Raw genomic sequence first — 13,735 nt, forward strand, 5'->3', positions numbered from 1 at the left:
AGAGAGAAAGAGAGGTGAGATGTCCCCGACCATCCGCGGGTTTGGAGAAAGAGCTCGACGTAGCCATGGCGAAAGTGATGTGGTCCAGGTCGGTGGTGTCGCTGTGATGGTGTTGAGGTCAGTCGCAGTGCAGTGGTGGTGCAGAGGCGGCGGTGAAGACGCCAGTGGAGCTTCTCGTCGCTGGCCGCGCCCCTCACTAGATCGGATTGGGTTTGTCGGTGGGTGTGGCGGCTCACGGTGCACCTCGTACTTAGAGCCGCCGGCCCTCACCTCTCTTTATAGCGCAGTGCGACGGGGCCACCAACCATGTAGGGTTGGGCGTCCCCGATCAAGGGTGCGACGGGGAGCCACCAACTATGTAGAGTTGGGTGTCCCCGGACGCGAGATCAAGGTCCAACTCGGCCGTTGGGCCGAGCTGGAGATATCAACACTAACACCTAGGAGATTACTATTTTGCCCCGGCGCCACAATACCCCTCAGCTCAGTCACTCATCCCGCTCGTCTCTAGCTCCCTACTAGCTACCTGTATAAATTTGCCGCCAGCCCTCCTCGTCGTAGAGGAGAGGAGCAGCAGCGCAGCAAGCTAAGCTAAGCTAAGCTAGTTGCGACAACGACGAACAAGCTAAGCTAGATACACTGTCGTTTGAGTTTGAGGTCAGCGTCATGGATGGAGAGAAGAAGGTGTCGTTTAGGGTGAGGGAGTTCGACATGGAGAGGGACCTGGCGGCGGTCGAGGAGCTCGAGCGCCGGTGCCAGGTCGGCCTGTGCGGCGACGACACCACACCCGACGACGACGACGATGACAGTGGCGGCGGCAGCAAGCTGAGGAAGAAGAAGAAGGGCATGTCGCTCTCCGTCGAGCTGGTCGGCGACCCGCTGGCGAGGGTCCGCCACGCGCCGGAGCACGTCATGCTGGTAAGTGGCGGCCTAACTAATCTACGCGCACTCTCTCAAAAAAAAAACTAATCTACGCGCAGCAGCAAGCTACCAAATTAACAAGCACATAACATAACTAATGATAAACAAAAGAACAGATTTTTTTGTTTGGCACACCAATCCGATCGTTGTGGTATGGTGTTTGGAGTTCAAACACTGAGGGAGAGGGACAGATCAATTTGTTACTAATGAAAGATGCGCGCGTTTGACAGTGACAATTTATCAGATTATTCTGTACCTTGGCTGATGAATTTGCAATGCTCAGGTTGCCCAGTATGGCGAGGAGGCGGAGATGGTCGGGCTCATCAAGGCCTGCGTTAGGGTGGTGAGCAGAGGAGGCGGCAAGAAACAGAAACCTTCGTCCTCCCCGAACCCGAAGCAGCAGCAGCTGTCGCCGCCGCCGTACGTGAAGGTGGCCTGCCTCCTCGGCCTCAGGGTCTCTCCGTCCCACAGGTACGCTGCCACGGTGGCCATGTCGTCCGCATCGCTTCACTTCTCTTTTTGTTTCTTCAATTTTCACCACATGCGGATGGATGCATGCACACAACACAACGCCTCCATTTCTCTGCTCCACACCAACGTACTTTCTCTGCTTGCCTAATCGCGCGCCGCGGCGGGGTGGGCGCTCCGCGGGGGCCCACCGTTCCGGCTGGTTGACCGGAGTCCACTGCAGGCGCACGCACGGTTCTCGAGGCGCCGCTGCCGCCACATGGTTTGAACGGCTGTGTGCTCACGTTAATTGCGCTTTCCTTGCAGGCGGCTGGGGATCGCGACCGCGCTGGTGGAGCGCGCAGAGGAGTGGTGCCGTGAGCGCGGCGCGGCACACGCGACGATGGCGACGACGACGTGCAACGCGGCGTCGCTGGCGCTGTTCACGGGGCGGTTCGGGTACGCGCCGTTCCGGCGGCCGGAGTTCCTGGGGCGGCCGGTGCACGCGCACCGCCTGCCCATCCCGAGCGCGCACCGCGTGTACCCGCTGCCGCCGCAGCTGGCGGCCGCGGCCTACGCGCGCCTGTCCCCGCTACACGCCACGGAGTTCCTCCCCGCCGACATGCCGGCGCTGCTCGCCCACAAGTTGACGCTGGGCACGTTCGTGGCCGTCGAGAGCGGGCCGGACCAGGACCCGTCCGCCCCGCCGTCCTTCGCCGTGCTCAGCGTCTGGGACTCCACCCGCTCCATGCGCCTCCGCGTTCGCGGCGCGCCCGCGCTGCTCCGCGCGTCGCTCGCCGCGCTCCGGGCGCTCGACCGCGGCGCGCCGTGGATGCGCGTCCCCTCCATCCCGGACATCTTCCGCCCCTTCGGCGCTTACCTCCTCTACGGCCTCCGCATGTCCGGTCCCGCGGGCCCGGACCTGCTCCGCTCCCTCTGCCACCACGCCCACAACGTAGCCCGCAAGAACCCGGCCTGCGCCGTCGTCGCCGCCGACGTCGCGCCCGACGACCCGGCCGCCGCCGCCGTCCCGAGGTGGCGCCGCTTCTCCTGCGACGAGGACGTCTGGTGCATCAAGAACCTCAGCAAGAATGCCGACGGCGACGAAGACGACGGCTGGGCGGCGCCGGCGCCATCCGGGACGGTCCTGTTCGTCGATCCCCGCGAGTTTTGACGTAGCCATGGCCACCGAGCCATGCATGGCAGGTGTAGGCAGAGGGCTAACCTCCTCGCCTCTGCCCAAGTTTTGACGACTGCAGACGTGTACATACGCTTGGTACCGCAATGGCAATCACCTGCCTTGCCATTTGTGGTATCAAACCACCCAAGCTAAAGTGATGATGGTTGTAACGGTAGCATTTGCTTCTGAATTTAGGATAGCGACGAGGTTTGTCTTAGTTTCTTTCTAATCAATGTCCAAGGAAGAAGAATCGGTTGGCTTGTTTTCCTGAACTGTGCATGGCAAATTGGTGCAAGGCTGAAAGCGCTCCAAACGCAGGGCAATTTGCATCTGCAAGTATCCACAGACGAAAACGACGTGCACTGACAGTGAGACGACGACGGCAACAGCTTGCAATGATTCACATCGCCAGTTGGTCAGAATGTGACTTGGTACATATAATAAGTGCACGAAGCTCTTCAGTAAATGAAGTGAACTTGGGGGTCTTGTTTTTACAGTTTAACCTAGCATTGTAATCATAAGCAACAAGTAATAAGAAGAATTCCAACTCAGGTTAGTTTTAAAATCTAGCAGTCCTAATCAAATTGACCGTTGGCAGAAATATTCAGTGGGAAAAAAGAAAAAGGAGATGAAAAGGGCATTTCTGTCATCTGCTCATCCTTCCAATCACGCAGAAATCAGAATTCATCATGCTACTAATATCCATCCATCTTTTGACTGACGAAACCAATCAATCCGAAAATATAATGAGAGGTACTTTGGTTACTGAACCCCAGCAGTTCAGCTTCAACGACCTGATCTATATTCAGCAACCAAATCTTCTTTATTCATCATCAATTCCATGCACAAAATCAGTCAAATATTATTCCGAGATCACCTAAATCCCTGTGCCCCACTAATAACCAGGAGCTTTCAGTTGGTGCAGATCTGATGCTTCCATGATGTTGATCTGATGCATGGTCCATGTCACCAACGCCGCATGAGAGCTCCACAACACAAGGAGAAAGTACACTCACATCCCTGCTTCAGAGAGTTTAGAGCCAGATCTTCACATAGTACCAGCCAAACATGGCATGTCAAGGAACTGATCATGAGCGCTAGACGGCGATGGTCCAGGCCCCTCCTATATACTCTGACCAAAGAAAGCCATGGATGGAGATGGACCTCTGCAAAAGAGCCTTAACTTCATCAGAAACGGCTCAGTAAACTGCAGAAGCAGCTAGGTTAGCGTGGTCCCTGAACCTGTCCGGCCAATCGATGAACCACTGCGAAACTAAAGCTCAAGAAGTGACAGCACTGGCTTGTATAGATTAGCCAAAGCATTTCGCAAGTTGTGGCCCTTCATGCAGGGTTGCCATTGGCCATTAGGGTTCTTTTTTGCTTTTTGGAACGAATTAGGGTTCTTTGGTCCCCTACACAATCCTAGGAGGGGGTATACATGGCCATGGCTGCAGTCATGCTCACTGCTCACTTTGTTCGGCGTCGGCGCCGCGCGCAGAAAGTGCAAGACACTATAAAAAAATGTTTGTAGCAACGGGATAATTTTTTTGTAGGGACGGCTGGTGATGCAGCCGCCCCTACAGTGGGCATGCTCGGGACCCACGAGACCAGCCGCCCCTACAAATGGCACAGTAGAAGCGGCGGATGATACGAGCCGCCCTTACAAATGGGTCGATTTGTAAGGGCGGCTCACTTACCAGCCGCCTCTGGTGTTACGATTTGTAGGGGCGGCTCAATCACCAGCCGCTCCTACAAATCACACTTGTTCATCATTGATCATCATAAACAGTGTGATTTTTTTTAATCTCTGAGTAAATTTTGTAACTAGTCTTTCTCCCTCATACTAACTCCAAATGTGATGATTTTTTTCTTAAATTTTTTTAAAATCATGCCCTATCAAGTTACTGTGTTGATTTGGTCATTCTTTTCGTTTGACAAAGTTTGAGCAATTCAAATTTTCAAATTTAAAAAATAACAAATTCTAACAAGATTTTAAAACACCAAATAATTTCAGCTGAAAAAGTGAAGAATACCAAAGATGTATAACTCATCAAGATCTATAACTTTTATTTTGGTTATTTTTTTATCTAACAAAGTGATAGTAAACATTGTTCACAAATCAACATGTCTCTTATATAGTTCATGAAACTATGAGTGACATGTGAATTTGTGAACAATGTTTACTAACAAATTATCAAATAAAGAAGTGACCAAAATAAAAGTTGTATATAGTGATGAGTTTAACAACTTTTATGTTCACGACTTTTGTAGTTGAAATCATTTAAGGTTTCAAAATCTTGTTTGAAGTTGCCATTTATTAACATTCAAAATTTAAACTGTTCAAGTTTTGTCAAATGAAAAGATTACCAAAATAAAAGTTGTAAATAGTGATGTGTTCAACAACTTTTATATTCATCACCTTTACAGCCGAAATCATTTAGTGGTTGAAAATTATGTTTGAAGTTGTCATTTTATGAAATTCAAAATTTGAATTGTCCAAAATTAGTGACAAAGATAGATGACCAGACTAAAATGATATAGCATGATTTTAGAAAATTTTAGAAAAAAATCATCACATTTGGAGATAGTATGAGGGAGAAAAACTAGTTACAAGTTTCAGTCATAGATTAAAAAGAGAAATCACACTTGTTCATCATTGATCATCATGAACAGTTGTGATTTTTCTTTTTAATCTCTAGATAAAATTTGTAACTAGTCTTTCTCGCTCATACTAACTCCAAATGTGATGAATTTTTTCCTAAAATTTTCTAAAATCATGTCCTATCAAGTTACTGTGTTGATTTGGTCATTCTTTTCGTTTGTCAAAGTTTGAGCAATTCTAATTTTCAAATTAAAAAAATAACAAGTTCTAACAAGATTTTGAAACACCAAATAATTTCAGCTGAAAAAGTGATGAATACCAAAGATGCATAACTTATCAAGATCTACAATTTTTATTTTAGTTATTTTTTTATCTGACAAAGTGATAGTAAATATTGTTCACAAATCAACATGTCTCTCATATAATTCATGAAACTATGAGTGATATGTGAATTTATGAACAATGTTTACTAACACTTTTTCAAATAAAAGAACTGATCAAAATAAAAGTTGTAGATAGTGATGAGTTCAACAACTTTTATGTTCACGACTTTTGTAGTTGAAATCATTTAAGGTTTCAAAATCTTTTTTGAAGTTGTGATTTATTGAAATATAAAACTGAACTGTTCAAATTTTGTCAAATGAAAAGATAATCAAAATAAAAGTTGTAGATAGTGATGTGTTCAACAACTTTTATATTCATGACTTTTTTATTTTAAATCATTTAAGTTTTCAAAATATCGTGTGAAGTTGCCATTTATTGAAATTCAAAATTTGAACGTTTCAAATTTTGTCAAATGAAAAGATGACCAAAATATAAGTTGTACATCTTGATAAGTTCTACAACTTTGATGTTTATAATATTTTCATTTTAGATCATTTTTTGTCTTAAAATTCAATTCAAAGTTCACAAATTCAAATTTTAAATTTGTTAAATATATTTTTTTATTTTACGAAATAAAAATGTATCATTATATCTATATATATAAGCAAGTAATTTTTATGTGTACGGGAAGATATAGCAAATTATTTTTATTACATTTATACATTTATATATATATTTACACATTTATAAAAAATATGCAGAAGTAATATTTAAAAATATGTGAAAATATTTGTAGGGGCGGCTGAATCAGAAACCGCAGGGCAACTGTCTTTAGAGCCGCCCCTACAAATGACTATGAGTATATATTCTAGAGCACAGTCGGTCCACCTATCCCTCCCACCTAGGCAACCCCTAGCACAGTCAAAAAATATATTCTCCTTTAGGAAGCTTCTTTTCCCTCCCCTCTCTTTCTCTCCTCTACGCTCTCTTCCCCTCTCGACACGAGCAGCGCCTAGGGCGATGGCGGCTGGCACGAGCGGGCCAGCGGACGCCGCAGCCGCCCTCCTCTTCCTCCACGCCTCTCCCCTCTCGCGCCCGTCCCCCCTTGCGCCATAGGGGCGCGGCGATGGCGGCCCCGACCAAGTCGTTGGTGCAGCGGGTGGTGGGTGGCCGCCCCTGGCTGCGGGGGCCCCAACGGCTACTGTCCTCGACACGGCGCCTACTAGTGGTCGCCGGCTCGGTTGCCCCCGATGCGACATCTCGTCTGCTCCATGAAACCCTAGGTGCTTGTCTCTTCCTCTGCCTCTCCCTCTGTCTCGATCTCCCTCTCCAGATGTGGTGCTGCACCGACAGATCCCACCGCGGTGGCCAGCCTCTGGTGTGGCATGGCCCCTGCAGTTGCCCCACCTGTGGGCCGACGGCTGCTGCGCCCCCAATGGCCGCTCATCCCCCTCCCTCTACTGCTCTCCCCCGTTCTGTTACCAATCTACAAGGATGCTTCTTATTTTTTTATGTTGTGTAGCCTAAAATGATTCCATAGCTAACATTGAAAGTTATATGACCAGCTATTTAATCAGAGGTAAATTTATCAGTTTTGCCTTGCTAATATTGTGGAGTTCATGAAAGGGATAACTTTCTCATGCTACCAGCTGCCAAATAATTTTGATTACGGATTCTGGTGGTGTGCTGGTTCGGGTGCTGTGCAGTCAGGTTTTAGTCTACATTTCTTTACTTTGGCAATCACAATTATTTTTTTGCTTAATTTGTCGACAGGTATTGCCTGCTTTTTTTCCTCATTATGTAGGAACTAATATATGGCTTTGTAAGGAAAATGGACTCTAGGCCCATTTACTTTGAATTTTGGTGTTTGATGAACAACACAACTAAATTGGACCAATGAATTTGCAAGTGTTTGTGTTGTAGTTCAATAAGGTGTCAGACGTAACTTGGACAAAGGCGATGTAATGATCCAATGATCAACACCATAAGCAAGACCTTAGAAGCACAAGAGAAGACCCAAGATATCAAGTAAAGTCCAAGCATGAAGACAGGAACCAAGCAGTATGCAAGATCACGAAGAAACGAGCTCACAGAAGTGACCGGACGCTGGACCGGACGCTAGTAGCACAGTGACCGGATGCCCTGGTCAAAAGGCTCGGCAGCAGAAGCGACCGGACGTAGGACAACAAAGTCCGGTTGAGTACAGAGAGGTTCCAGAGCGGCGAAAATGCGACCGGACGCGTCCGGTGGCATGTGACCGGACGCTGGCAGCGTCCGATCAGTTGCGGCTCCAACGGTTGGGACTACCGGACGTGTCCAGTCAGGACATGATCAGCGTCCGGTGAGTAGCAGAAAAGCAGGATTTCGTCCACAATGGCTATTTTCTCAGTGGGGCTTATAAATACAACCCCTAACCGGCCAAATAAATGTGGTGGAGCTAAGGAAACATATCAAGGGTGTTGATACACCATTTTAGTGATCTCCACTTGTATAGTGCTTAGTGATTCATTAGGTGATTAGCGTATGTGCTTTACGAAGTGCTTAGGTTGATTAGACCACCGCTTATGCGCTTGCTCTAGGTTTAGGCCTAGTGTTTAGTGAGGTTTGCATACCTCTTACCACTCGGTGCTTGCGCGCATCATTATTGTACATCGGAGGGGCTTGTAGTCTTGCGAGATCATACCAACCGCGTTTGTGGTGTGGCCGCCACCGTGTACCTGAGGGAACAAGGCCCGCGGCATTTCGGTCGGAAACTTGATAGTGAAAACGACGGGGAGCATCCAGGAGAGGCTTACCAGAAGGCAAGTCGGAGACCCACTAGTGCGTGGAGAAGGCCCGAGGCTATCCACGGAGTTACCCGATCGGAAGCTTAGCCCTTGCGAGGGGATCCAACGAGGACTAGGGGGAAGCTTGCGCGCTTCTCGATACCTCGGTAAAAATACCAGAGTCATCGATGAAAGTTTGCATATCTCTACCTTGCTTTTTAGCTTCCGCATTTACATTGATTGTATTACTCCTTTTGCGGTAGAGATAGCAACAAACTAGCAAAACCGTAGTTGCATATTTAGATAGTTTATCTTTTGCATAGGTTTTGCTAAGGTTAGAAAAAGAGGCCATAGTTTAGAGTTAGAATTTTAAGTTGCCTAATTCACCCCCCTCTTAGGCGTCACGGTCCACTACAATTGGTATCAAAGCCGGTTGGCTCAATTTAGACCTTTGACTTAACCACCGTTGAGCTGACGCTATTTAGAGTGGTTGTGATGGATATCTCTAGGTCTCCGCACTTTGACGGCACTAACTTTCCTTATTACAAAGGTAGAATGGCTTGCTACCTTGAGGCGGTTGATTTGGGTGTTTGGAGAGTCACTCATGACGGGATGAAACCCATTAAGAATCCTGATAAACCCACGAAGAGTGAAGGAAAGGAAATTCATTTCAATGCTAGAGCTAAAAATTGCTTGTTTGAATCATTTAGTATGGATGTTTTTAACCAAGTGTTCACTTTAAATACGGCACATGAAATTTGGTTAAAACTTTAAGAGCTCCATGACAGCACATCTAATGTATGTGAGCAAAAACATTGTCTAGCTAAACAAAATTATGACTTCTTTACAATGAATGATGATGAGCTTGTTCGTGATATGTATTCTCGTTTGAATCTAATTATCAATGAGCTCCATTCAATAGGATTAACAAAGCTAGATGATGCGGATATCATGAGGAAGATCATCTCCGTGCTACCACAAATGAAATATGCAAGCATCATCACCATCCTTCACAACATGGAGAACTTGAGCACCATGACCCCGGGCATAGTCATTAGCAAGATAGTGGCATTTGAAATGTCACGAAAGATGGGTCAAGACGAAGCCTCTTCATCGAGCAAAGGCAAAGCTCTCGCATGTAGCGAGAAAAAGAAGATGAAGAGCAAGCAAGTTGAGACAAGCTCAAGCTCAAGCTCCTCAAGTGAAGATGAAGAAGAAGATGAGGATGATGATGATGATGATGATGAAGATTCAAGTGAAGATGATCAATCTTCCTCCTCCACCTCCGACTTTGATGAAAAATCAATCAAACTAATCAACAAGGTGGAGAAGATGATCCAAAGGCTCAATGTCAAGGGTGTGCCCATCCAAACCTAAGATCTCATTTTTACCAATTAAAGAAATGAGCAAAGAAAGAGAGGATGCTATGGATGTGGCGAGTTGAGGCACTATGTGAAAGTTTGTCCAAACAAGCCCACACCCAAGACAAAAAAGAAGGCATGCAAGAACCAAGCCCTCACATCAATAAGGTCATGTGATGATTCTTCAAGTGAAGAAGAACACCATCACAAGAGGCAATGGCGTAAGCACTCATCATCAAGCTCTTCTCGTATGTGTCTTATGGCACGAGGTAATGAAAGCTCATCCTCTAGTGAGAGTGATAGTGATGATGAAATGCCTTCTTATAATGAAATTGTGCAACAAAATCTTAATTATGCTAAAGTTTGCACTAGTCAACAAAAGAAGCTCGGAAAAATAAAAGAAAAGCTAGATAGTTCACAAGAAGCATACAAAACTTTACTTGAACAATATGAGAACTTTACTAATCTCAATGTTGAACTATCTACTAAAATTGAGCAACTTAAGGGTAGTGCAACAACAAATGCATTCACAATCAATGATGAGCAACTTGTAAAGAAAATTAAAAATTAAAAGAAAAGTTAGCTAGCTCACAAGATGCTTATAAAAGTTTGCTTGCTAAAATGGAAGCCATATGCAAACATTGTGATGAGCTAACTAATAAAGTTGCTAATCTTGAAGCCGTTAGTACAATCCCCACCAAGGCATCTAAAAAGAAAAATTCTATCTTTAACATGTCTAAAAAGGATGCCTCTACTTCTTGTAATGATTTATGTGTAGACTCACCTTTGTGCAACCAAGTTTGTGTTGAGAAAGTTGTTGTAGATACATGCACACAAGAGGTTGCAAAGGAGAATGAGCAACTCAAGCAAGAAGTAGCTCGCCTCACCAAGGACTTGACTCAAGTGAAAGGCAAGGCGAAGCAAGCCCAACTTCATCAAGATAACACCATCAAGGGAGTGAAGAAGCTTGATGAAGGACAAACCGTGGTTTGCTACGTGTACCACAAGGAAGGTCACAAGTCCTATGAGTGCAAGATGAAGAATGTGGGAGGAACAAAGAATAAAGAGAAGAAGCAAATAAGCAAGCTCTCCAACACCAACACCAACAAGGTGAACAAAAAGGCCTCCACACCTTATCTCTTGAAGAAGAAGAAAAATAACAAGGTGGTGGCCATCAAGGTGAACAAGCAAGCCAACAATGGGGTCAAACGCTTTTGAGTGCCAAAGGAAATCATTTCCAACATGAAGAGCACCAAGAAGATTTGGATCCCGAAAGTGAAGTGAAAAGTCCGATGAACGTCGGGGAATTTGGAGACTTGGCAAAGTATGGGTGTATTTCATGTGGTGCATCATGATGGACAAAATCATTGCCAAGTGGGTTAGTGAATACTATGTACCTAAATTCCCCTTCCCATGCTAGGTAACTAGATTCGATTTCCTTCAAGTAGTATCAATTTGCATTTCCTACAAGTGGTATTTCTTACAAATTGGTATCTTTAAGCATCTAGTTACTTTTCCATGCCTATGTTTGCATTTGCATGCTTATATCTTTTGTCATGCATACACTAGGTATATCTTATGGTAGGCTTGCTCGGTTCCATTCTTAACCGTTGGAGTAAACCTACATGGTTTAAAATTGTTTAGGAGGACATCACATAACTTATCTTTCGATTGATCATCTAACATGTGCCATAGTCCAAATTGTAGATAATTTCTCCCGAATATCGCCTTCGAAAATGGCTCTCACATTCATGTGATGTCATCTTTCGAGTGGTATTTTTTATTCTAAATCAATGTGCATGTTTCCTATAAGTATTCCATACTTGTGTGCACAAATTTAGGGGCAGGTTACTCTACTAGTTGGATGCTTTGAGACTAATATCTTTTCAAGCTTATCATGTGTATAGTAGTCTCATTGCAAGGAAAATGGAGTCCCCGGAGTTAAGCATCATACTTCAAAAATCCACCACCTATTACAGGTAGTAGAAATCAAATTGGTTTCCACATGTGGTATTTCTAAACCGATATCATCATGTTGATTTCATTTTGATATTTATATGCTTTTTCCATGCATTATATAGATTAAATTCCCTTGAGCAATAATTTGCCAATTATGCATATGCTTTGTTTTCTACCATATGTATGTATATATTTAGGGGGAGCTTAATCTATATAATGTGAGAGTAAAATTTTGTGACCTATTCCACTCTACATACAAAGGATCATAAAGTTTGACCCTTCCTTGTGCTACTAATGTCTTCCTTTTCGGTGTTTGATTCCAAAGGGGAGAATTTGGAGGACCAAAAGCAAGCATTAATTTGTAGGACCAAAAGCTAGATCATAATAATTTAACAAGTGGTGTCTACAAGTGGTAATGGTCCGAGAGAGAGGATAGTAGATTATGGATTGCCTATGTAATGGGGAGAATTTATAGAAAGCAAGGCTTAAATCCATAATACCAAATGAGGACATTTGCAAGGGCAAGATAAGTTTTAAGTAGTATCTTTTAGTCTTACAAGTAGTATCTTTTAGCATCATATAATCTTGCCCCTTGCATTGCATCCTAGCAAGTAGATAGTTTTTAAATTTCAAAATTTTATTATTTGCTTGCTTTATTCGTGTTGTCATCAATCATCAAAAAAAGGAAGATTATGAAGAAAATGGACCCTAGACCCATTTACTTTGGATTTTGGTGTTTGATGAACAACACAACCAAATTGGACTAATGAATTTGCAAGTATTTGTGTTGTAGTTCAATAAGGTGCAAGACGTGACTTGAACGAAGGCGACGTGATGATCCGATAATCAACACCATAAGCAAGATCTTAGAAGTACAAGAGAAGACCCAAGATATCAAGCAAAGTCCAAGCATGAATATAGGAACCAAGCCGTACGCAAGATCACGAAGAAACAAGCTCATAGAAGTGATAGGACGCTAGTAGTATAGTGACCAGATGCCCCAATCAAAAGGCTCGACAGCAGCAGCGACCGGATGTTGGACCGGACGCTGGCGACAAATTGACTGGATGTAGGACAACAGAGTCCGGTCGAGTACAGAGAGGTTCCAGAGCGGTGAAAATATGACCGGACATGTCCGGTGGCATGTGACCGGACGCTGGCAGCGTCCGATCAGTTGATCGCGGCTCCAACGGTCGGGACGACCGAACGTGTCCGGTCAGGACGTGATCAGCGTCCGGTCAGTAGCAAAAAAGCGAGATTTCGTCTTCAACGGCTACTTTCTCAGTGGGGCTTATAAATACAACCCCCAACCGGCCAAATGAATATGGTGGAGCTGAGGAAACATATCAAGGGTGTTGATACACCATTTTAGTGATCTCCACTTGCATAGCATTTAGTGATTCATTAGGTGATTAGCGTAGATGCTTTGCGAAGTGCTTAGGTTGATTAGACCACCACTTATGCGCTTGCTCTAGGTTTAGGCCTAGTGCTTAGTGAGGTTTGCATACCTTTTACAACTCGGTGCTTGCGCGCACCATTGTTGTATATCAGAGGGGCTTGTAGTCTTGCGAGATCACACCAACCGCGTTTGTGGTGTGGCCGCCACCGTGTACCGGAGGGAACAAGGCCCACGGCATTTTGGCTAGAAACTTGATAATGAAGACGGCGGGGAGCATCCGGGAGAGGCTTGCCATAAGGCACGTCGGAGACACACTTGCGCATGGGGAAGGCCTGAAGCTATCCACGGAGTTACCCGACCGAGAGCTTGGCCCTTGCGAGGGATTCCTTATGAGGGGCTCCAGCGAGGACTAGGAGGAAGCTTGCGCGCTTCTCGATACCTCGGTAAAAATACCAGAGTCGTCGATGGGAGTTTGCATATCTCTACATTGCTCTTTAGCTTCCGCATTTACATTGATTGCATTACTCCTTTTGTGGTAGAGATAGCAACACACTAGCAAAACCATAGTTGCACATTTAGATAGTTTATCTTTTGCATAGGTTTTGCTAAGGTTAGAAAAAGAGGCCATAGTTTAGAGTTAGAATTTTAAGTTGCCTAATTCACCTCCCTCTTAGGCGTCACGGTCCACTACAGGCTTTGATCAAGAAGCAGCTGCTGTAGTCATGGCATGCTTGGTCTCATTTAGGGAAGCTGAGGTAATCGACGACATGTATTAAATTA

General features: G+C 45.1%; 1 protein-coding gene across 1 annotated transcript; it reads left to right on the plus strand.

Annotated features, from left to right (window-relative positions):
• The first annotated feature begins 570 nt into the window (after window positions 1-570).
• Window positions 571-2,778, plus strand: LOC136522944 (acetyl transferase GW6a-like). Its single transcript, XM_066516739.1, has 3 exons — window positions 571-915; window positions 1,202-1,389; window positions 1,693-2,778. Exons 1-3 carry the CDS (start codon window positions 664-666, stop codon window positions 2,537-2,539), a joined length of 1,287 nt encoding a protein of 428 aa, XP_066372836.1. The 5' UTR covers window positions 571-663; the 3' UTR covers window positions 2,540-2,778.
• The last annotated feature ends 10,957 nt before the right edge of the window (window positions 2,779-13,735 follow it).

This window comes from Miscanthus floridulus, chromosome 18, assembly GCF_019320115.1.
Source record: "Miscanthus floridulus cultivar M001 chromosome 18, ASM1932011v1, whole genome shotgun sequence".
Taxonomy (NCBI): Eukaryota; Viridiplantae; Streptophyta; class Magnoliopsida; order Poales; family Poaceae; genus Miscanthus; species Miscanthus floridulus.

Excerpts from the sequence above, each read along its gene's own strand:
- LOC136522944 (XM_066516739.1), top strand. The coding sequence starts at position 664 with ATGGATGGAGAGAAGAAGGTGTCGTTTAGGGTGAGGGAGTTCGACATG. Across the intron at positions 916-1,201 it reads CGCCGGAGCACGTCATGCTG|GTTGCCCAGTATGGCGAGGA; the intron begins GTAAGTGGCGGC and ends TGCAATGCTCAG. Across the intron at positions 1,390-1,692 it reads AGGGTCTCTCCGTCCCACAG|GCGGCTGGGGATCGCGACCG; the intron begins GTACGCTGCCAC and ends CTTTCCTTGCAG.